Source organism: Lissotriton helveticus, chromosome 3_2, assembly GCF_964261635.1.
Source record: "Lissotriton helveticus chromosome 3_2, aLisHel1.1, whole genome shotgun sequence".
Lineage (NCBI taxonomy): Eukaryota > Metazoa > Chordata > Amphibia > Caudata > Salamandridae > Lissotriton > Lissotriton helveticus.
This window is the reverse complement of record NC_136062.1, coordinates 272,519,192-272,542,924: the sequence shown is the minus strand read 5'-3', so window position 1 is coordinate 272,542,924 and position 23,733 is coordinate 272,519,192. Positions and strand designations below refer to the sequence as shown.

Here is a 23,733-nt window from a genome sequence, read left to right as displayed (position 1 = left end):
CTTATGGTCATTTCCCCCTTTGTTTTTGCCTCCTCTTGTCTCTCGATCCTACCGAGAGACAGGATGGCGGCCGCTACGGACTGTTTGGAATGTTTACAGACACCGGAGAGCCAATCAGCTTCGCTACGCGAAGTTCCGTTACGCGTCAAGTACGCGAACCGGAGCGCTGCCCGGAGCGCGCTTACAGATATATATCTTTTTTTGAACGTTAATTTCTCAAAATACACTGGAGCATATATATTGAGACCTAGCAAAGGCACATCGGGCTACCAGTCCCTACAATTTTGCCAAGTTTCGTGCAAATCCATTCAGCAGTTCAGGCTAAAAGTGAGGCCAACCGCCCTATGGAAATTAACATGGGAAAAACGCGTTTTGGGACCCCCCTTTTTTCTCGGCCCCCCCTTGACGAACCCCCCCCAAATTTTCAGGGGCTGCTCAGAAACAAAATGTTCAATTTTCCTGAAAATTTCAGCCAATTCCGTCCACAAACGCCAAAGTTATTAGACATAGAATTTTCAAAAATCCCATAGAGAAAAAATCCTAACTATATATACCTACTGGCGACCGCCAGTAGGTAATATGTTCCACTCTCCACGTTGCATTCATCCAACGCTCACCACAATTGAGAGAAACGGACTCTGTTGCATTCAGCAGCCGCTGGTATTTTTTATTTTGAAATCATTTTTTCGTGCATTGCTGTGCCATAAAAACCATATATATATATCAACAAACTCCTCTGCCAGCCGGTGTTTGTAATTCCACAAGAAACAGGAGCACGGACCACCATTAAGTGCACAGAATCCTTTATTAGGTTCCGCTCAATCGGCCATTACGCGTTTCAGCACCAAAGTGCCTTGATCACATGACACGTAAACATGCATCACCTGACTGCTTTCAAACTCTACACCATTTTTTTGGCTTTTTTTCTTTCAACATTTTTTTGCTTTCTTATCACACCTATTAAAGTGACAGTGCACACAATTAGTTCCGTGAAATTGCATGAACAGTGTATTTACAATTGTTTTTCACTTCATATTTCACCTGAGTTTTATCTATATCTATATATATTCATTCCAAAGGCTCCTTTATTCACTTCTTTCTTTCAGTCATTTTGATGACAGACAATGGTTGTTAGGATCCACTGTATAAGGGCTATCTTTGCTCAGTTTGACATTCATCATCATGGAGCAAAGATATCACTTTTCCAAACACTGTCATTGTTCTGTAGATGAGGATGGCGATGAAATAAGATGTAGACAGGCTAAGTCTACTCCTGCTTCTGGAGCGTTTGAGCTCTCTAAAAAGTAAATGCAATATTTGATTGCCTCTTTATCGAATTCTCTTGTTAAATCAAAGGACAGTGCAACTGGCTAATAAATATTACTTCATCATTGGCTGTTTCTTCATGGCCTTCACTTTAGAATGAAGAGGAAAATGTTCAGGTCACTGAATCCCCTCACAAGAGCAAATTCATTCACAAAGTTGAATTTAAACATGGAAACCATAAATCTGCTTTTAAAAGAGTGGATAATCTGAAGAAGGGCTGACCCTCTGAAGTTTTTAAGTGTGTTCATATGGAAATTACTTAAACCATTACAATTGATCTGGCTAATTTTACAAGTCATTCTACTGTGATAGCTGACGACTTGAGGTTGCAGACTTTGTGGATCGGAAAGTGGTAGCTTCTCTTAAGACAGGCTATTTGTGACAAGCTCTTTTCCTTAAGAGCAACTATATGTACTTTTCAGTCATTGGTTAAGGATTTCCAATCTTTAGCGTCCGCTATTTAGGAAGAAGGTGAGTGCTAAAATATTTTCCAACATGGAGATGCAGGCCAGGTTCCTTTCAGATGTCTCTTGTGACATTCGGAAAGCATCTGCCTTTTCTGTAATCTCCAAAGTGGCTGCCCGACACCAGATGTATTTTAGAGATTAGAAAGCAGAGAGATTTAAAGCGGGGTTGCTCCACATGCCTTTCTCTGGAAATAAATTGTTTGGGGGATCAGTTAAAGGATATGCTTTGAAGAGCTTTTAAAACCCATAAGTATGAAAAGGTCCAAACTCAAACCAGAACCCCGTCAAAGAAATTCAAGGGTGAGATGTCATAAAGGCTTCAAATCACATTTTCAAGCTGGAAAAAATAAGTACAATCAGCACTATTCTGGCAGGATTCTAAGCCGCCCGTCTCCTCCGCAAATGCCTATGAAGCACTCCTAACTATGCTAAGCTCTTATTTTGAGGACCCATCCCTTTTTCTGCAGAAGTGGCTATGAATTGTTTCCGTGTATGAGTTCTGAAGGTATTCAAAATATGGTATGCATTGGAATTCGAGGGAACCTCTTCAGACTCTAGTCCAGTTCTTTAACATTTTCCAAAGATCCAGTAAAAGTTTGGCTTTATCGCAGGAGATATTGAAACTCTTAAGGAAAAATACAATATGTCCAGCTCCGAGAAAAGGATTCTATTCCACTGTCTTCCCAATTGCAAACCTAGGAGGTTAAATTCAAACTGATATTCAGCCTGTAGCCCTGGTTGTTTGGATGTCAGCAATGCATTTGAGGGATGCTTACTTACACATCCTAATCTATCCTTATCATCTAACATTCCTCAGTTTTTGTGTGGAAGGTCATCACTGGCAGTTTCATCCGTGAGAGCGTGTACATAAGTTCTAGTTCTGATTGTGGCCAATCTTCACAGATAATCTACCCTTATTTAGATGATTCACTTATCCATTGTTCCTCAAGGACAATGCTTCATAACCTCATGACTCTGATTTTCCAAGCATTAGAGGAATGCAACTTATTGAAAAATCTGGAGCTTGTTTCCAGACTTGCTAGAGATGGTGAGCTTGCCAAAGACGAGCTCAGAAGACATGGAGACTGTTACTCCATGTTAAGTGCACTGGGACAGCAGTCAGAAGTGTCTGCAAGAGATTCGCTTTGTCTCCTGGGCCACAAGGTAAGCCATTTTCTATTAGGGAAAGCTCCTTTTTAGTTTTCCGTATAGTTTACTTCCTATATATTTAGCTCCTCTTTTGACAGGCATTGTGTGTGTTTGTGGTGCCTTGGGATTGCCTTTATCTGGTTCCCCTGGTTCATCATCTCCTAGTGCCTTGGAATCAAGTAACATACAGCCTGGAACAAATGGTGCCTGTGACAAAGGACATTGGTAGAAAAAAATGCTGTGGTAGTTGGATCCCATACATATGTCCAAAGGAGTTCGTTTCACTAAGCTGCCTTCATAAATTTTGATCACAGATGCAAACAATATGGGTTGGGGGGCCAATTTAGGCAGTCACATTATTCAGGGGCTATGGCTGCCAGAGGTGAAATCTCGCTCCTTGAGTTGTAAAGAGATGAAGGCAGTATTATACTCTCCTTCTCTTTTCTCACCTTCTCCTAAATCCGGTTGTCATAGTGGGAACAGACAACACAGTAACAAAATCTTACTTGAACAGTCAGTCAGACATGGGGGTCTCACTTTCCTGCAGATTTCACATTCCAGATAGTCATTTGGGTGAATGGTCCCGTAAAATCCTAGAAGGGAGATAAGCATAGCGTTTCCCACTTTCTCCGTCTTTGGTTCATCTAAAAAAATCACATAGCACTTTACATTCGGGGGAAAGACCATATCATAGCAGACAGGTTAAGCAGAGCATTTCCCTCTTGCTTCAGCTTTTATCTACCTCCCTGTAAATATGCCAAACATTTTGTACTCCTCAGCTAGAGCTCTTCACCAGCGCACAGAATGCTCTTCTTACAAAATTTATATCTAGGTTTTAGGAAGTTGGTTGCTGGGGAATAGATGTACTGGCATGCCGATGGGCTCATGTTCTCTTGTACTCATTCCTACCCTTTCCCCTGATACTCAAACTGTAAGCAGTTTGAAAAAAGAAGAAGTTGATCTTATTTTGATAGACTCTCTTTGGCCAAGGATGGGATGGTTTTCCTTATTGTCAATGATGACAAGGGTACCAGAATTGGTCCTTCCAAAAGATCAGTGTTCCCTTCAATCTCCACTTCTTGATCTGACTACATGAAGAAGAATGCAATTGACAGCCTGGCTGTGAAAAGAAGGCGTTTAAAGAAACTAGAATGTTCTCCTCCAGTTTCTTGTGCAGTCCAACAATTCAGAAGGTTTTCTACGATTAAACGTTCTGATCACCATTAGCCATCTTTTTCCAAATGGTATATGAATACATCTGTAGACCTTAGTATTTGTGAATTTAAATGCATTCTTCAATTTCTACAACCTGGGTTTGACAAGGGGGTAGCTGTTTCTACTTTAAAAGTGTAATGAGCAGCAATCAGGGCAGTTAGAGCACCTTGGAGTGTTTCTGAAATGGATTATAGTGATTCAAGACTGCTGTAAGGTGTTTCTTTGAGGACAAATGTTAAACCAAGTAGCCCTTCTTGAGTCATCCAGTTGATTCTTAAGGCTTTGCATTGTAGTCCCTTTAAACCATTGGAAGAAGTGAACTAAAAACATTTGTCTTGAAAGTGTGTTTTTGGTGGCTATAATATCGACCGCTAGAGCAGTGGCGTTCTCTGCCTATTAGGCCTTGTTGTTTAAATATCTTGGTTCTGGGACTAGGTTTCTATCCTAAAGTAATAACTTCCTTTCATAAGGAAGAAGAAATCATTTTACCCTCTAATTTTACAGTACCTTCCACTCCTAAAGTGGCATCCTTATATACACTGGATATTTTGATTGGCCATGAAGATATATTTGTCCAAGTCATAACACCATAGTATAGACAATGCAAAAAGTTGTAAATTATGGTGTTTTGTCTGCCTGAGGAAAAAGCAGTAAATCATACTTTAAGTAGTAGGTAAGAGCACTCTGTATTTTACTGTGTCCTATGATACATATGCAATAGTAATAGCAAGGAGCAGGTCCTCTAAAGGAATGAGTGTTTCCTGGGCTGAGATTTGTGGGGCTTCTGTTTTGGCCATATGCATAGCTGTCACTTGGGATACACCCTCTACCTTTGTTTCTCGTCATAGCTTGGATGTGGGAATTGGTGAATACATGAATTTTGGTTCCAGAATATTGGTGGATGCTATACCCTTAACATCTGAATCTATTGATAATTGCATTAAAAAGTTTGTTTGCATTACTTGGGAGTTTGTATTTTATGTCTCAGTGAATATGGTTGCGGTTAATATCTCTGGTATATCCCCATAAAGTAAATAATGGTATGAAAAAATGGATTGAGGAATAATGATTCAGTTACTTACTCCAAAACTCTTTTTCTCCAGATTCCCATTCACAACCTGGATTCCTGTGTATGGCTTGTGGATATGCAGAAAGTGTGGTGGGCACCAGCCCTATTTATTGCTATATTGATAGGAGGATCATGATGGGTGGCTAGAGTGGCTGGATTTGCTTTTTTTGATAGGCCCAGCTGGGCCCAGTGGTGCCTTGGTAGGGGTTAGACACCTCATAAAGTAAGTATTGGTAAGAGAAAAAGGGTGTTTGAGGCTTGTGTAGCTGTAGGTACAGTTGGGCCCGGACCTGTCAGGTAGTTTTTCTTCATTTTTAAAAAAAAATATATATTTATTGATTTTTGCACATACGCACAGCACAATACAGCCAAAAAAGAAAACAATTCAAAAGACAAACAGATGTGCACAGCACAATATATCACAATATTACAGTACATACCAAAGAACATCAGTAGATTCAACCTAACCCACCAGAATCAATCCGCCTTATCCCTCCTAAGCTCCTAAGTGCGGTATCCATAATTACACAACTCATGTCTAATAAGAGCAAAGCAAAAAGAGAGAGAAAACAAAACAATATTTCACAAAAAAAGGGAAAAAAAGGCCAAACTATTAGTCAATCAGTTACCAGCCATACCCTCCTTCCAGGCCATTATTGGCTCCCAAATTTTCTTGCCTAGTCCCCTCGCTCTCCTACGCTTTCTAGCATATATCCCTTTTTCTAAATTGTAAACCGCCAGGAGAGTGGCCAGCCACTGTTGCACCACTGGTAGTGTTTTATTAGCCATGTCCTTGCTATTGCCAGTCTAAAAACTGCCATAGCCACAAATACAAATTTGCCATATAAGTCGTCCGAATCTGTGCTAACTCCTATTAAAATCAGGGGGAAGGTGAGGGTAGTGGCCACCCCCAGTGAATTGGACAAAAAGTCTTCGATACCCTTGATGAGTATATGGAGCTGAGGACAGGTAGCAAAAATATGTATACTGTCAGCCTCTGGTGCGTTACATTTCGGACAGGTTGTCCCGGAGGCCCCTCCCGCACTGTGCTATTCGTGCCGGGGTGAAATAGAGAGAGAATAGTGTTTTGGCTTGCTGAGCTTGGAGAGAAGCTGAGCATAAAACTGAGCGCCCTAGATCTAATGAGTCCTGAAAATAGCCTGCCTCAATCTCCAACTTATTTGCCCACTTGTCTCCATGTTTCTCCAGGTCATCTGGTTTATTTGCTGCCAGGGCTGCATACAAACTACGGATTGAACACTCCCCTCCCCTTTCGATAGCCTCCATTTCATTGTTTTTAGCAGACTCCCTAGACCCCCTTTCTTATTGCTTAAAAAACTGTGCACCTGGAGATTTAAAAAAAACTCCTCCTATTTAAGTGATATTTAGCCTCCAGACTTGAAAATTGCTGTACCTTCCCATCTGGCCCCAACAGGTCCCCTATTTTCACAATCCCCTTACTTGACCATTCAGCCATAGTGGCATCGGCGAATATCATTGGGGGTAAAGTTCTATTTTTATACAGCCGAGTATATCTATTAAATCTTCCTAGGCCAAATTTCCTTGCGAATGCGGACCAGATATTGTAAGCGGCTCGTATGGTCTTAAATCTTTGAAATAGGAATAATTGGTACAATTTAAGAAGCAATTCTCCGTATCTGGGCCAACAATAGTTGCGTAGACTTCGGTGGACGTTGATGTTGTTCTAGGGTCTGACCGCCCACCTCCCACCAACCCCTGCATAAACTGGAGTACTGCTGCCCAATAATAAAGTCTAAAATTCGGAGCCCCCCAGCCTCTTCTCTCCCTTGGTAAGGACATAAACCTGTACGCCCTCCTAGTTTTCCTGTGCGCCCATATAAACCTATTCAGAAGTGCCTCCAACTTATTAAACCATATAACCTTAAAAACCAACGGGATTGCCCTTAAAAAATATAAGAACTTGGGAAGAATCAACATTTTGATTACATTTGTGCGTCCTATCAGAGAGAGATTGGAGGTTATTCATCCTCACCAGATCCGCACTAACCCTAGACATTAGGAGTGCCAAGTTTCCTTCCACTACTGTATTTAAATCTGCAGAGATCTCCACCCCCAAGTAAATTGCGGAGCTAACTACCCGGGGATCGCTACATCCAGCATAAGAGTTTTTAACTATTTGGGTCTTATTACTGTTTAGTCTATACCCTGAAATTCCACCAAACAACCATGCCCCTAATTCTATCTCTTTGATGGCTAGAGTGGGGTTGGGGGTAACTATTGCCACATCTTCAGCGTATGCTAGTACTTTAAACTGCCTGCCATTTACGCATATAGGTGATGGGTTCCCTTCCAGCTTACGTAATAAAGGATCCATATAAAGCGCGAAGAGCAGAGGCGATGATGGACAGCCCTGCCTAGTCCCCCTCCTGATGTACACCGATGCAGAAAGACCTTTGTTGATCCTGATCCAAGCTGACGGTTCCCTATACAATGCTTGCACTGCTCGAATATAGCCATCTCCTAATCCATACCATCTCATGACTTCCCACAGCTAGTCCCTAGAAACCCTATCAAACGCCTTTTCTGCGTCTAAAAATAGGGCAGCAATAGGGTCTCCTGGGACTTCGGCGGCATCAAACAGCGTGATGACCTGTCTAATATGTTGGGTAGTGCCCTTACCTGGGATAAACCCATGCTGAGTTGTACTAACCATGCCCTCTATAACTTTAGCCAGTCTCTTTGCTAATATCTTGGAGTAGATTTTTGCATCCAAATTCATTAACGTAATAGGTCTATAGGACCCAGGAGCTGTCGAAGGCTTACCATTTTTTAAAAATAACTATTACTTCCGCTCCTCCCCACAAATTAGGAATTGAATGTCCCTTCTGTGCCTGTTTAACCGTATTTAGTAAATCTGCAATCAGCTCCTTCTGGAATACCTTGTAGAATTCCACTGGTATCTGGTCCGGGCCTGCCGCTTTGGCTGAACGGAGATCCGCTAATGCTGAGGTCACTTCCGCCAAGTTAATTGGGGCATCTAGTGTTGCTTTATCATCCTCTGGTAACTCCGGTGCTAAATTGTAATTAAGATAATCCTCGATCTCCTTGCCACCACCTCCCTCAACTGTGACATAGAGATTGGCATAAAACTCTCTAAACACCTCTCTGACTCCCTCTGACTCCTCTACCAATGTTCCCTGCCCATCCAGAATTCCCTTGATTTCTCCTGCTGCTTTGCTGCCTACTGTGAATTGCCAGGATATGACCAACCCTCTCGCTTAGTTCAAAGGTTTGTTCCTTTTTAGCTAAATATTTAGCTGCCACCTTGCCAGCAATGTCCTCTAAAGCATCAGATTTTAGTGTCATAATTGTTAACAATTGTTGCTCCACAGGCTTACCTTGTTGAATTAATAAACTGAGATCTTCCTCTGCCCTAGCTAACTTCCTCACAATTTCCTCCACTCTCCTCCTCTCGGATTTCTGCTTATGCACTGAGTAGCTAAGCGTCTCACCTCTAACTCCCGCCTTAAATGCGTCCCAGGCATTGCCTTCGGATGTACTCCCCCAATTGATCGTCCAGGAGTCTTTTATCCAGTTATTCATGAAGCTGATGTATTCACTGTCCTTCAAAAGAGCCCTTTCGAATGTCCAAATACTTTGTTTTATAGCTACACCCATTAAGTTAATTGAGAGAATCAGGGGGTTATGGTCCGACATAATTCGTAGGAGTTTTTCGATTTGAGATCTGGATACTAAAGAATTAGAAATCAGAAAATAGTCTAATCTTACCAGGATCCTATGTGGGGCTGAAAAGAAAGTACTACCATCCCTCTGTGGATTCAGTTTAGCCCATAGATCTACCAATGCATTATGCTGCGCAATAGCTGTTACTGCCCGGAAAGCTCTCTTCTTTCTACCAGTATAACCTCCCCCTCTTTGGATCTCAGAGTCTGAGGGGCTGTTAATGTTAAAATCGCCGCAGCATATGATCGGCTCCGGCCAACTAGCTAATTCTGTGTCCAAATATTCAAATATATCCGGATCATCCTCTGTGGATCCATATACCGAAACCAAGGTGAATTTCTCCCCCCTATATACTAGCTCTACTATAACCCACCTCCCCCACAAATCTTCAGCCTTTCTGGTGACTAAACAATCCCTCTCTCTAGCCAAAATAGCTACACCTCTTGTTTTAGAGCCTTGCTTAGTATGAGCTAATAAAGTAAACCCCAGCTGCTCAAGCAGAAATCCCTTCCCTCCCTCAACATGCGTTTCTTGTAAGCATACAAAATCCAGCTTCATTGTTCTCAATAATGCAGAGACCCGAAGTCTTTTCTGTACATCGTTTAGCCCGCAAACATTAATTGTGGCAATATGACAAGACATTAGAAAATGGCAAATGGTTTTTCTACTATTTCCACCGGACCTTCACTCCCCCTCCCCCTACCACCCCCACACGGGCAAATAGGTCAGCTATGACCTATGTGCGGTCGCTTTTGGAGTGCTGCTGCCGCCTCCTCCTCCCACCCTTACGTACTAAACACCACAAAGAAGAAAGTGAATCCCTTCCTCTTAGACTGTACCATTTATGCACCCTTAGTCCCTGAGCTGAGCCGTTACCTGAAGACTTTCATCCCCTTATCTCACCTGCTCCCTTCCCTGTACCCCAGCACCTCCACCATGTACTCCTGAGCCTTGATCTCTGAAAAAAACATTTTCATCTGCCCTTTGGTGATCACCTTTCGTTTGGCTGGGTACAACAAGTAGACCTCCGACCCCAGGGCCTGTATAGGAGCGATAAGCTGCCTCAATCTCCATCTACGCTCCACCGTAACGTGACAAAAGTTGGGCCTCGCAAAAAAAAGACACATTGTTAAAAGAGCATTTCGCTTCTGGCTTTGCCTTCTCTAGAATTAATTGCCTTAACAAAAAGTTGCCAACGAATATGAGAATAGCTCTAGGTCTCCCTTCTTAAGACCCAGCTTGCCCCCTCTTGATTGTAAAGGGGAAACGATGCGCCCTCTGAATTTCCACCTCCCACTGCCACAAGGACAACTCTGGAAAAGCCCCCTTCAGTAAGTTCACTATAAATAGTCTGACATCTTGACCTTCAAGTCCCTCTGCGACCCCCAAAATTCTGACGTTGTTGCGACGCTAGCGGTGTTCGTAGTCCTCCAACTTCCACTGCACGTCCTCTGCAACTTTCTGCTGATCTTGCTTAAAAGTGTGGAAACTACAGAAGTCATCCTCCAGCTTCCCTGTCCTTTCTTCAACCTGAGTAACCCTCTCAGCAACCTCATCATACAGTTTGTTCATTTTCCTTAGAGTATTCTGTATCTTCTTTGCTCCTTGTCTCGCCCTCCGGCTTTCCACCCTAGCCTCACTTTGCATAGTTTTGAGGGTACTGAATAACAAGTCTAAAGAAACTGGTTGGGGTGACACGTGATGCGAGCTGTGCCCCTGGAGGGAGTGAGGCCCCTTCCGAATCTTGGTATGTCTGCGAGATGGCTGAATAATCCCACGTTAATTTTTTGGATGGATCTGTGGGGCTACCCAAAAGATTAGACTTCTTTCTAGATCTCCTTTTTTTCTGTGTACATTTTGGAGCCGTGGAGCTGCTCCCTGTGTCAGTGGACTCCTCTGTGCTCCCCTCGTCAGACCCCAGTGATTCCGAGTCTTCGTTTAGAGAGAAGAAGCAGTCTGGTGAGGGGCCTCCACCCCCAGCCCCGCTCTCGTACTGCCCTGCCAAAGTCATTTCTTGGTGTAAAGCTACCAAAGCCTGGTTGCTCCCCCAGGTACTCTGAATGCCTTCTCCCCCTACACAGTGCCCCCCGAATGTCCCATCCGATCCTGCGGCATCACCCTGGGTTTTATCAGGCGGGGGGGTTGCCCTGCAGTTTTAGATTACATACGCTGCCCCTGTCACAGCCTCCAGCAGCGCCCTGCTCCAAACTTGTAGTACTAACAGTTCCTGGGCCTTGTAACTAGCCCTGTGCCCCCTTTCCTCCGGGGGTAGCATCCTCTGGCGAAGACTCTGATGTTGCCTCCGTTCCGCGCTCTGCGCTGTGCCTCGGCTTCTGCTCCACCGTCAGCGCCTGTACTGGTTGCTTAGCAACCAGCGTGCCAGCATCCTCGAGGACGTTCATCTGAAGCGAGCACCTTTCCGTCGCTCCTTTCTCTGCGACTGCAACCTCAGCTCTCTCCGCAGCCATCTCAGCAGGTTTGCTTTCAAAACTTTCTGTTACTGTGGGCTGCCGCATAGCGATCTCCCTTGGCTTCAGTTTGTTCTGCGTGAGCCGGGGGGGGGGGGGGGCGCTGCCTCGTGGGGCCCCCGGAGTTGGAGCCATCTCATTTCCAGCCCGATCTTTTTCCCCAGTGTCGTTTTGGAAGAGTTAACAATGTTATTCTTCTGGGCACCGGTGCCGATCATATTTTTCGGGTCGATTTTATCTTTTCCAGCGGAATCCTTCTGTGCTGCAGGGTCTTTTGCTTCATTTCCTTTCGTCGCTCGGAGTGGCATCTTGAAGACAGCTCTGCGGGCCAGCTCGATAAGAAACGATATCCTCTTGTGGGCACGGCAAAGAATTTCCTCAATATACCAGCCGGTATACTGTCTCCAAAGCCTACTAGCTGAACCACTCCTCCTACTGCTTATGCTCCCGCTATTAAGACCCCAGGGCCTCGGACTCATTACCATCTGAGGGATCACTTTCTATCCATCAAAGTTATGGACGGGAGGAGGAGTGAGATGCGACTTCTCACTACAACCCGTCAGCGGCCATCTTGCCTCAGGTACTTTTACTTCAAATAAGTCTTTTGAGTCACAAGGTACTGTGACTCCTCTACTTGGTGACAATGTGAATGGTCATCAACGACATTGTTAGATTGTTTTCTTATTGCCATCTGTCTTGGACATGTGCTTCCTGCAGGACCCGACCTTGGTCACAAACTGGACAGCCCTCACAGAGATATCAGTCAGCTGCTGGGCAAAAGTTTCAGCATGTAGAGACCTCTGGATGCCAACAGAAGTGCCTCCTCTGACTATACCTTGAAGCAGAAGTTTATATAGAAAAAGGCGTTCTTGCCTTGGGCCGAGATTGTGATCAGGCTGCCATTCTTTGTATGCTACAGATAGCTGTGTGGCCATATGAGCGTAAATGATAAACACAATTTGCACAATTGTACGTATACAATGCTGAAGCAGTACGACTGTGTTCTCGTGAAGTTTATTTGTGTAAGCAAGGTCTGTGTTTCTAACAAACTAATCCAAGTGTCACGGATGCAAATGTGTGTCAAAAATAGATATGAAATAGTGAAGGCAACTTTAAGAAAGATCCTTGTACATGTAGAAATGGCAACATTAATCCCTCTAAATCGACATGACTACATCATTTATACTGATGGTTCAGCCTGCTGTTGGAACAAGACACCATTACTCAGCCCCTTGTAAAAGAGCATATGCATGATGGAGTCTTCCGTCCTGAGAAAACCTGCACGCAGTCACTAGGTGATTGCACAAATGAAGGCTCTAGTACTGGCACCTCAGAATACAGCTGCTGTATTCCTCACACTTATAGTGTGTGATTCGTATTACTGTGTATAGTGATGTTCAAGGCATGTGGGCTGTAGATCACATGCTGTGCATAGCCTGCCATCTAGTGTTGGGTCCGGATGTTTGCACTGTGTTTTTGTTCGAAGAACTCTTTTCCAGTCACGAGGTAGGTGACTCCTCCTGTGCCGTTCATAATGCCTCAATGAGACTTAAACCTTGTCTTGACATATCTGATGTGCTCTCCCTTTGAGCCTCTTCATAACTGTCCTTTGCCTCTTCTTACTCTGAAGATGGCTTTCCTGGTAGCGATCACCTCTGGCAGAAGAATGAGTGTGCTCCAGGCTCTTTCTTCTAAACGTCCTTTCCTTTCTGTTCATCCGGACAAGGTGGTTCTAAGGACCCGTCTTTCCTTCTTGCTCAAGGTTGTGACGCCCTTCCACATCTGGCAGATCATCACTTTGCCCACCTTCTTTCCGCCTCCGCATCCTTCGAAAGAGGAGGAGAGGCTCCACAGTCTGGACCCCAAACGTGCACTCTAATGTTATATTAAACGTGGATGACCGGCTCTTTGTTGGCTACGTGGGTGCCAAAAAAGGTCGGGATGTGCACAAATGGACCATCTCTCGGTGGGTCGTTCTCTGCATCAAAGCCTGTTACTCGTTGGCTATGAAGAAGCCCACTGTGGGGCTGTGTGCCCATTCCACCAGGGCAACGGCAGCCACTACTGCCTTGGGACGCGGCATTCCCTTGCACGACATTTGTCAGGCAGCTACGTGGGCTTGGCTGCACACGTTTACCAAGCATTACTGCTCTGACAGTCAAGTCCGGAGAGACCGCTTCTTTGGCCGTTCTGTTATCCGTGACTTTCTGGTGTAATCCTGTTCGCAGACCCACCACCCGGGTTGGTATTGCTGGGGTATCTATTCTAAGGTAAGGAATCTATCATTAAAGTGTCTCTTTCAGATGCACAAGTTACTACATGTGTAACGATATATCTGTAAGAGACATTAGTTAGTGATAGATTCCTTACCGCCCCTTCCATCCTCCCCGTTCTGCGAACCGATTACTAGGGTTAAGGTCATTTCTTCCAGGGCCCTAGGTTCAATGCACCAGTGGTCAGTATCCTGCATGGCTCTGCGTTCCTGGCACCCAAAGTAGTGTACAGAACTGACGCCAGCCCGCATGGGGGTCGCCTAACTAGTCTCCTTGACGTCATCTCGGTGCATGCGACGCCAGCGATGGATGTGGAGCCGCAGGATGCCACCTACTGACACTCAGGAGTACTGCTAAGCAAAACTTTCCAGATCCAGTCTGACGCCTGGGGATATTCTAAGGTAAGGAATCTATCACTAACTAATGTCTCTTACAGATCTATCGTTACACAATTAGTAACTTGTGCTATAGATCACAACCAGGCGACCACAGGCTGGCTGTATCTCAAAAACTCCGAAGTTGTTTCCTGTTTTTCAGGCTCACTGCAGCACGGCTCAGGCAGTCAGCCAGACACAGAGGCCCGGCCGTAACTGCACCAGATCACACAAGCTGCAGGCACAGTGCCGCCAGCAGCCACTTGCTCACCTCTGCTAAACTTTAGTGACAGGCGCAAATTAATGCATTAATTAACAAACTGATACTAAAAGTCGTCAACACTCGTGGGGCACTTACTTCTTAGCGGCGAGACGAGCGGAAATTTTGGTGAGGCCATCGCCACTTTTCTTAAAGTTACAGCTCGGACTAGAACCACAGCCGGCTGGGGTGGCATGAATGAAAATGCCTGGCCAATCATGATTCTTCTGGGCGGCTAGTCATGTGTTCTCAGCTCTGAGGGTCACAGCAGAGGAAGGATGCAAACTTCTAATTCAATTGTTACTGCGGCGGGTGGGTAACTGCCGCAGGGCTCTCCACCTATCACACTGGGCACTCGCCGACTCCTCCCACCTGATCTGTGAAATGGTAATGCCGCGGGGTGAACCCAATCATGAGGTCATTGTAATAGTAGCAGCTTCCCTCGGCCTCAGGCAGACCCCAAGCCGGTCGGAACAGTATACAGCGAGTGCTTTCGCTCTGCACTTACACATTAGAAATTGGTGGGTTAGCAGCCAGCTTTCTGGGCGCTTCACAGCCAAGGAAGCGCTACAAATACGTGACTTTGCATTTCGGTGCAGTGTTGGCGACCACCACACTGAAATGCGTTAGTATCACTCCTGGTGCGTGATACTTGGCAGGGCTGGGAGCCCCAGTCGCTTGCCTCATTCCTAGGGGGATGGATGCCCAGGCACACCACGGGAAACTTCCCAGCTGAAGGATCTTTGGGTGGGGGAGTACCCCAGCTCCGCCACCCAGGGAACTCCTGGCTGGTCCCCACAAATTCTGTCATCGCTCTCAGGGCTCCGATGGATCTTCACTCCCATCTGTTCAGCCTGGAGGCCCATCTGCAACTGCCCCTCCCCTCTTGGTGTCGGTGCACCCCTTGCCCCTTCGGGGACGTAGGCCTGGGTATACTGCACAGTGCCGGAGACTGCCTGATCACCGCAGTGTTTCCCACACTCACTGGTGAGACTCCGTTTGCCTCGGCACCCTCATCGATATCCGCAGTTGGCAAAATCGAGCCGCCATCTCCACTTGCTTCAGCGTCAGCCCCCGCAGGCCGGGAATATGTGTGTCGGGTCTCCGATGGTCCTGCAGCCCGGGAGGTGGTGTTTATGTTGCAGAGTCAATCCAGCTACATTTAGAACTCAAAAGCGTGTATGGATGGCGTCTAGAAGGGCAGGATATTTGTCAGGGTTAAAGCTGGGCAGCCAGAGCTCACGGCAAACGCGCCTACTCGGCCATGTTGTTGGCCATGGCCCACTGAGTACCATGCTCGGACACTAGAGATGGGGTTTCCCGTCATTGTGGCCATTTTTCAGTTAAATGATGGTGAGATGACCAATCTTTACAGTATGCCTGTTGTTACACCCTGCCTGCTTACGAGTTGATCAAGTGGATTGCCAGAGATGCTTCTGTACAACACACTTATGACTCAATCTTATGGATAAATGAGTGTACATCTTTTGAAGGCTTGGGTACACAGACAGACACATGTAAGAATAATGAAACTGCGGACAGGCACAAGAATTACCATGAAAACTCTTTAAGATGATGTTCCTGTTTCGTCTTTGAACAGCAGCAGAATGTTATTTTTTTTTATTTATTAAGTATTTTGATAGAATTTTGCTGTAACCTTAGGGTTGGGCGTTCTGAATGCTTTCCGCTTTTGCTTTAAAGGTAAAAGGGTCAGTGACTGTTGCCATGTTTCTACCCCTCTGTGCTGTTCCTAGTACCCCTGTGTAAGTGAGAAGTATTTTGAAACCAATAAAGAGTATATGGTAAAGTTACTACATTAAAGAACTGTTTTCCATTAACCTACTAAGGCCTGAATGCTAGTATTCCTTGTGGGGGTTTGATTTGTTTTGAATGTGTCCTAATAAATGCTAATACAAATGTTAAAACAGTGTGTAAATTAAGTTTTGTGTCTATTTCAGAGGCTCAGCAACGACTCCTGTTGGTGACTGTCTTTGCCCTTAGTGTGCGCTACCAACCAGTTGATGTCTCCCTTGCTATTTCAACTGGGTTACTGAATGTCCTTTCACAGCTTTGTGGCACAGACACCATGCTTGGGCAGCCGTTGCAATTGATACCAAAAACCGGTATTTCTCAGCTCAGCACTGCTCTAAAGGTGGCCAGTACAAGATTACTTCAGATTTTAGCCATTACCACAGGGTAAGCATTGATCATCAATTACATTTCCTGAAAACTGCATTTGAAATATGTATGAGAGGTTTTTACAAATGCATGTTTCAGAATTCCACTATGACATTTTTCTGCCATGGAATCCCCTGAGAGAGATGGGTTTCATGTAATTTAATTTCACTAGTTTTGATCCTAGAAGATTTTCTTTATATTAATAATACAAATTTTTTCATTTTTAAAAAATATTCCAAAACGGGAAGGAGCTGCATTTCGGAGTCCCCAAAGAAAACAATTTTTATTTCATTGCATTTAGATGCAGTTGACTTCTGATAAGCCACCTAAGTTCATTTTTCCGGCTTGTTGGTCTCCAACCTGAAATATTATGTGAGCAATGGAGAGATTCTTTTATGAGTCTATAGATCCCATGATAGTTAAACTGGAGTTACGGGTAAGTAATTTTCCTTCTCAGCCAAGAGATCATCACTAGAGTACTCTCTTTATAGTATTATCCTCAGAGGAGAATGGAGTATTTGTGGACCTTTCTATAAAAGACGCATGACCCTTGTACGTATCATCTTTGATATTAGAATCTAAACAGAACATAAAGATATGTATAAACAGAGGAGGTGGGGAAGGTGGAGCTCTTTAAAAAAAAAAAAAAGAAATGTTGTAAAGAGTTGGTGGGGAAGACTGGTCTTGTGGCCAATCTCGCAACAGGTCTTCTCCATGGTTGTAGTTGTCTGGTAAGTTGAAGTCCTGTAAGTCTAAGACGAAGCATAAGAAGCTGAAGCGGTACTCAACACCATCATTGAAATCTCAATTAAAGTGGAGGGCGTCAACGTGCCAGTCTCTTTCGATCCCTAGCCAAGAACCTGATTCCACAGCTGACCCCGAATTTCTCAAACCATTGGCTGCAGTGCAGCTGGTCCAGGTCATGCTGTGTATTTTGGTGCACTTGCTGGGCCCAATGATATACAGTTGCCTCCAGTCGGGCTGGCTAACCTGCCCTCAAACTTGCCTTGGGTTCTGCACCTACTCTGGTGCCGAATTTCACTTTGACTCCAAGATCTATGCAGTTTCCTTCAGTATTGCTGGTGCTAACATCACCAGAGATCAAGCATCTGCTGAGTTCGGTGTCCGGTTCCGAACCAAATCCATCTCGATCTCAACCAAGGTTGTGCTATTACAACGCTTCAGTGCATCTGGTTCCTGTATGCTCTTACTCAGACAAGCCACTTTCTCTTTCACATATCCTTTGTCATAGGCTCCCTCATTTTTTGCCTCTGATTCTGACTAGAGTTTGCCACCACCACCGATGACAAGGGGGGTGTTAACCCTCACAAAATTACTGCAGTGGAATATGCATTTGGAGGAAGCCAGTGGGCATGATACTTCCCCTCATACAGGGTTAATTTTTCCCCTGGAACCCAATGTTTGAGATTGCTTCATTTGCTGTAGTGATTAGACATACCGCTTAAGTCCTAAACATACAACTGCCTTCTGTTGAAGTCAAGACAAATGTCCTTCCCGAGGTTTTGCACCCTGAGCCAGTTTCATCTGAAACCTTACTTCCACTTAATGAAGTCCTGACTGACACCCTAATAGGCACTTAAGCTAAGCTGTGCTCTTCCACCAAGTAACTGGTAAGTTGCCAGATGCCATAGACCGGCGCTTGGTGACCCGGATTTTATGCAACATCCTACTCTTGAAAGTTTTCTTGTCCAGGGGTCTAAAAGCAAAGTATATCCTAATTCATTCCCCACAACACTTCTGGACAAAGAGTTGAAAAGTATTGATACATTTGGGAAACGTTCTTATCAGCCAGTTTGGAATTGAGGTTGGCCAATGCTATCTACCTGTGTGGCTGTTGTAAGCATTCCCCCTGGGAAATGGCCTGCAAATTTTTGCTTTATGCTCTGGGGAGGGTGGGAGCCTCTTTTGCTCAAACCATCCTGTATAGTCAGGATACCGCCAAGAAATCCGGGAAATCCACACCATACAGAACAGTCTGTTCGAGGCGTGTGAGTTGTAGATCACATGCTTTGCACACTCCTTCCATCTAGTGTTGGGTCCGGATGTTTTCAAGTTATTTTTCTTCGAAGTTGTCTTTCCAGTCATGAGGTAGGTGAGACCTCCTTTCGGTGCTTGTGCGCAAGGGTATCAACTCCATTGTTAGATTGTTTTTTTCGGCCATCGGCCTCTTCAAAACCTTTTTTTTTTTTGGGTTCCCCTCGGTTCGCAATTCACTTTACCCACGCCGGTATTGTTTCAAACTTGTATCCCACTTCTCCACATATCGTATCCATCAGGGAAAACCTCTATTTCGATCCAAGATCTTCGGGAAGGCCGTCCGGCCTAACCGCGTCGGTCCACTTCGCAGTGGATGGAACGGACTTCATTTAAAATTCTGCCCTCAGTGAAACGCCAAGTATCCGCACACCAACTCGGCACGAAGTGTGCAACTTGTGCTTGTCTCCGGAGCACAATGAACAGGACTGCAATACTTGCAGATCGTTCCCATTGAAGAAAACACTCTGTGATCGTCGGGCTCCACGTCATGAAATGTAAAGCCAAAACATCGAATACACGCCGGACATCTTCGGCAAAGGGTCCGAGCACGAATTTGATGCACAAGGAAGAACAAGAAGAATTTGCCTCCATTCCAGAATCAGACTACCAGATGGAAGAAGACTTGTCACAAGGTCAACGTCCTGTGAGTACCGAACGCCCCTTGACCCAAACTCCAACTCAATCGAAACAAAAGACTTCGATCCACGGTCGGCACTGAGAAGTTGTTTCTGACGCCACACGCTCCGGCTCGGCACCAAAACACATAACTAAGCCTTCTGGCTTGTGATTAAGCCGGCCTAAGTCCGGCACCGAGCCGAAACCTTCAGGCTCAAAGCCGAAAACTGCTTCGGAACCGAAATCATTGACACCAAAAACGTAACCTACTTCAGCACCGAAACCTTCTGCGCCGAAAAATCATTCTACCCGGGCACCAAAATTCTTGATGCCGAAAACTAAAACTGTGCCTCCGAAGCTGTAGGGTCGGATTGTCGACACCCCAACACCCAAATTGGACCAAAAACAAAAGGAACTTTATATAAATCCAGATATAAGACGTGTTCTTACTAAATCACCTCAGAAACTCAAACCTGAGTCAGAGGACACCCTTTACCATATTCCTTTGAAGAGGAAGAATGTGGGTACTAAACCATCCCCTCCTCCTCCCCCACCAAGTTCCCCTACACCAACGTCTCCACCTTTTCAGCATTTACTGCTTACACCAACTAACTCTCCACCACCACCACCTGATGATGATGATGATGATTGAGATGGGGGGCAATATTTTACCAATAGATCCCTGGAAGGATTATAGCACAGATTCACCTACAGATAACAACCCAGATCTTTACCCTGCAAAGCCTTGCCTTCCTGACGGCAATGTAGGATATCTTAAATTACTTGCTTGAGCTGCAGAGTATCATGGGGTACAGTTACACAAGGAATTTCTAGAGGAAGATTTCCTATTTGAAACGCTCAGTAGCACACAAAGGGCTAGCCACATGCCGATGATGTCTTTAAAGATCCAGTGTGTGCTCACATTCTCACCCCCAGAATTGATACAAAATATAAGCCTGCTCCCTCAGATACAGTCTTTATTAAAGGGCAGTTACTACTAGATTCCTTGGTGGCCTCAAATGCATGTAAATGGGTCAATTCACAGACTAGAGGGGATGTCCCCCTCCAGACAATGAGTCAAAACTATTAGACGCCTCCCTAAAACGAGTATCCGCCCAAGCAGCAAATCATTGGCGCATTGCCAACACCCAGGCCCTGCTAGCCAGATATGATAGGGCACACTGGGACGAAATGAAGCAATTACTTCAACACCTCCCAGATGAGCACAAAGTTAAAGCCCAGGATTTAGTCCAGGAAGGGAAGCTCATATCCAATTCATCAATTAAATGCGCTTTAGATGCTTCAGACACCGCGGCTAGAGAGATCAACACTAGTGTGTTATTAGGGAGACATACATGGTTGAGGATTTCTGGTTTCAAACCTGAAGTACAACAGTCTCTTTTAAATACTCCTTTTGACAAGGAACATCTCTTTGGGCCCAAAGTATATAAGTCATTGGAAAAAAATGAAAAAAGACCCACAAGTAGCCAAGTCTATGGGAGCTCTGCCGTCTCCCTCTAATCGGGGCTCCTTTGGTCGCTCCTTCTACCGTGGAAGGTCGAAAACCATGTCCTCAGACAATACTGCCGCATCCTACAAAGGCAACAATCAATCTTCCTCTACAAGAAGCTTCTTTAGAGGAGGATACAGAGGCAACAACAAAAAAGGTCAGATCAGGGGTTCCACGCGACGTAATTCCCCCTCACCAACAAGCAGTGACTTGCCTACACTTCCCCCGATCATTTAACACCTGTCGGTGGACGTCTTCTACAATTCCTCCCCATTTGGCAATCTATCACCACAGATAAATGGGTGATAGGAATTATCCAAAAAGGTTATTGCCTGGAGCTTACCAACAATCCTCAAAACATTCCATCACATTCTCACAAAATGTCACCAGAACTTTTACATCTACTTCAGCAAGAGGTCCAATCTCTCCTGTCCACAGGAGCCATGGAACTTGTGCCATTACAACATCATGGGACAGGCGTGTACTCCCTGTACTTTCTCATCCCCAAAAAGGACGGCTCCTTGAGACCTATTCTAGACCTCAGAGAACTAAACCTCTACATACTTTCAGAGCATTTCCACATGGTGAAACTTCAACAAGTGCTCCCACTTCTACAGCAGGGAGATTTTATGTCAACTCTAGACTTAAAAGACGCATATTGCCACATTCCAATTCATCCCGCTCATCGCAAATACCTCAGATTCATAATAGCGGGTCATCATTACCAACTCAAAGTGCTACTGTTCAGAGTCACCATTGCTCCCAGGACATTTACCAAATGTCTGGCAAGTAGTCGCAGCATATCTGAGAAGACAACGCATCCATGTCTTCCCATACCTGGACGACTGGCTCATCAAAGCCAGCACGTACCAAATGTGTCTCCAACACACTCAAACCACTATTCACTTACTTCACCAACTAGGGTTTACAGTAAATGCGCGGAAGTCTCATCTACAGCCTTCCAAAACACAAACTTACCTGGGAGCCACAAGAGACGCTCAGAAAGCTCCAGCCTCTCCCAATACAGCCAGGATTCACAGTATTCAGTCCCTTCTCACTCAATTTTAGCCCAACCAATCATTACCAGCAAAAGTAGTCATGCAACTGCTAGGGATGATGGCGTCTTGCAATATTATTTTTCCCCATGCAAGACTTCACATGTGTCCCCTTCAAGAATGCTTATCAAGTCAGTGGAATCAGTCGCAGGGTCAGTTGACCGATCTAGTGTTGGTAGATGGCCGCACCCATCGTTCTCTGCACTGGTGGAACCCACAAGATTTATCCAAAAGGCATCCCTTTCTCGACCCTGTTCCACAGACAGTGCTAACAGCAGACGCCTTGCTCACTGGTTGGGGTGCTCACCTACAAAGTCACACAATCCAAGGATTATGGATTCTAAAGTACAAGAACCTCCATATAAATAACCTAGAGCTACTAGCAGTGTTTCTAGCGCTCAAAGCCTTTCAAACTCACCTAATAGGCAAAATTGTCCTAGTCCGCACAGACAACATGACAGCGATCTACTATATACAAAAACGGGGGGGACACACTCTCCAACTGTCACACCTAGCTCAAGCCATTTGGAAATGGGCCATACATAACAAAATGTATCTCCTAGCAGAACATCTTCCAGGGGTAAGCAATCAAATTGCAGACCTTCTCAGCAGACCGAGACAGCAAATCCATGAGTGGGAACTTCATCCCGCAAATTCCTCATCCCTACTTTCAGGAATGGGGATTTCCTCAAATAGACATGTTCGCCACAACTCAAAATGCGAAATGCCCAAGCTTCGCCTCCAGGTTCCCACACCCGCTCTCCTAAGGCAATACCCTATGGATGAACTGGTCAGGGATATTTGCCTACGCTTTTCCGCCTCTTCCACTCATTCCTCTGGTAGTTCGGAAGCTCAGACAATCCTCCCTCAAACTCATTCTCATAGCTCCCACATGGGCATGTCAAGCTTGGTTAACACCCTGTTAGAGCTCCCAGTAGTTCCACACCAAAAGCTGCATCTCAACTTCAGTCTCCTCACTCAGAGCCATGGAGAAATCAGGCATCCAATCCCAAGAAACTCAACCAGTGATTTGGCTCCTGCAGTCATAGAGTTTGGTTATTTACAATTACCACCAGACTGTATCAATATCCTAAAAGAGGCTAGGAAACCTACTACTAGGGCGTGTTATGCAGCAAAGTGGAAATGATTTGTTGCACATGTCCATTGCAATTCACTCTCCTCCTACTCCTTCCCCCAATTAAAGCCTATTATCTAGTTTACCTTACTCTTGTCTTCAAAAATAAGTCCTTGTCAGAGCTCCTTCCGAGAGATGTTTCAGCAGGGAAACCCCTCTGAGTCTCAGAGGAAACGTATGGCTTCTCTGTGTTGATAATCGCCTTTTACATGGGTTATAAACCTTTGAAAGCATTTTAAGGCAGTAGGAGTATTACACCTCTTCCATTGACAAGTTTTTGCTAGCTTTCCCGCTCCCAAACATTGCAACATAAGTACCAGTCTTGTTTGGTTATGCCCTTGTATCTGGCCAGTCTTAGTTCCAGTACATAAATTCCAGGGGTAAGCCTATGACTTACTGCACCAAATCTGAAGGGTATCTCCATTTTCTGTGCAACCTCTCTAACATCGCTGGGGATACAATGTATCTTTGATGGGGTGTAATGTCAGTCTTGTATAATGGGGGGATTAATCTTTCTGTTCCTAAAACAGTACTTTTATTGAGGTCTTAATACAGACTTTACTATTGCATATGGTCTCTCACTTTCCATAAGAACTTCTCCCACTTACAAATACGAGACCAGTTTATGGGTTTTTGACTGTCCACCAACATTGCATGCAGTTTAGAAATGACTGCTCTCATAATTATGCATAGGCCAAGTGCTTTTTCAAATTTAGGGTGTCCTCTTTTGCCTGCAGTTTTGACACTGTGATGGAGCACCTAATGATTTACTTGCTCCTAATATAGCCTAGCTCCTTCACCTTCAAGTTATACTCCGCTTTACAATGTGAGAATGATTTTATACTTGGGCCTTGGA

The 23,733-nt window shown here is 44.9% G+C and overlaps 1 protein-coding gene across 6 annotated transcripts in view; it reads left to right on the top strand.

Annotated features, from left to right (window-relative positions):
- HERC1 (HECT and RLD domain containing E3 ubiquitin protein ligase family member 1) overlaps positions 1-23,733 on the top strand; it is a 2,088,313-nt gene that overhangs the window by 537,590 nt on the left and 1,526,990 nt on the right. For all 6 annotated transcript variants that reach the window (XM_078685198.1, XM_078685199.1, XM_078685195.1 and 3 more), the window contains exon 29: positions 16,285-16,522. In XM_078685198.1, coding sequence (XP_078541324.1) covers positions 16,285-16,522 — 238 coding nt within the window. The remainder of the gene's footprint in view (positions 1-16,284; positions 16,523-23,733) is intronic.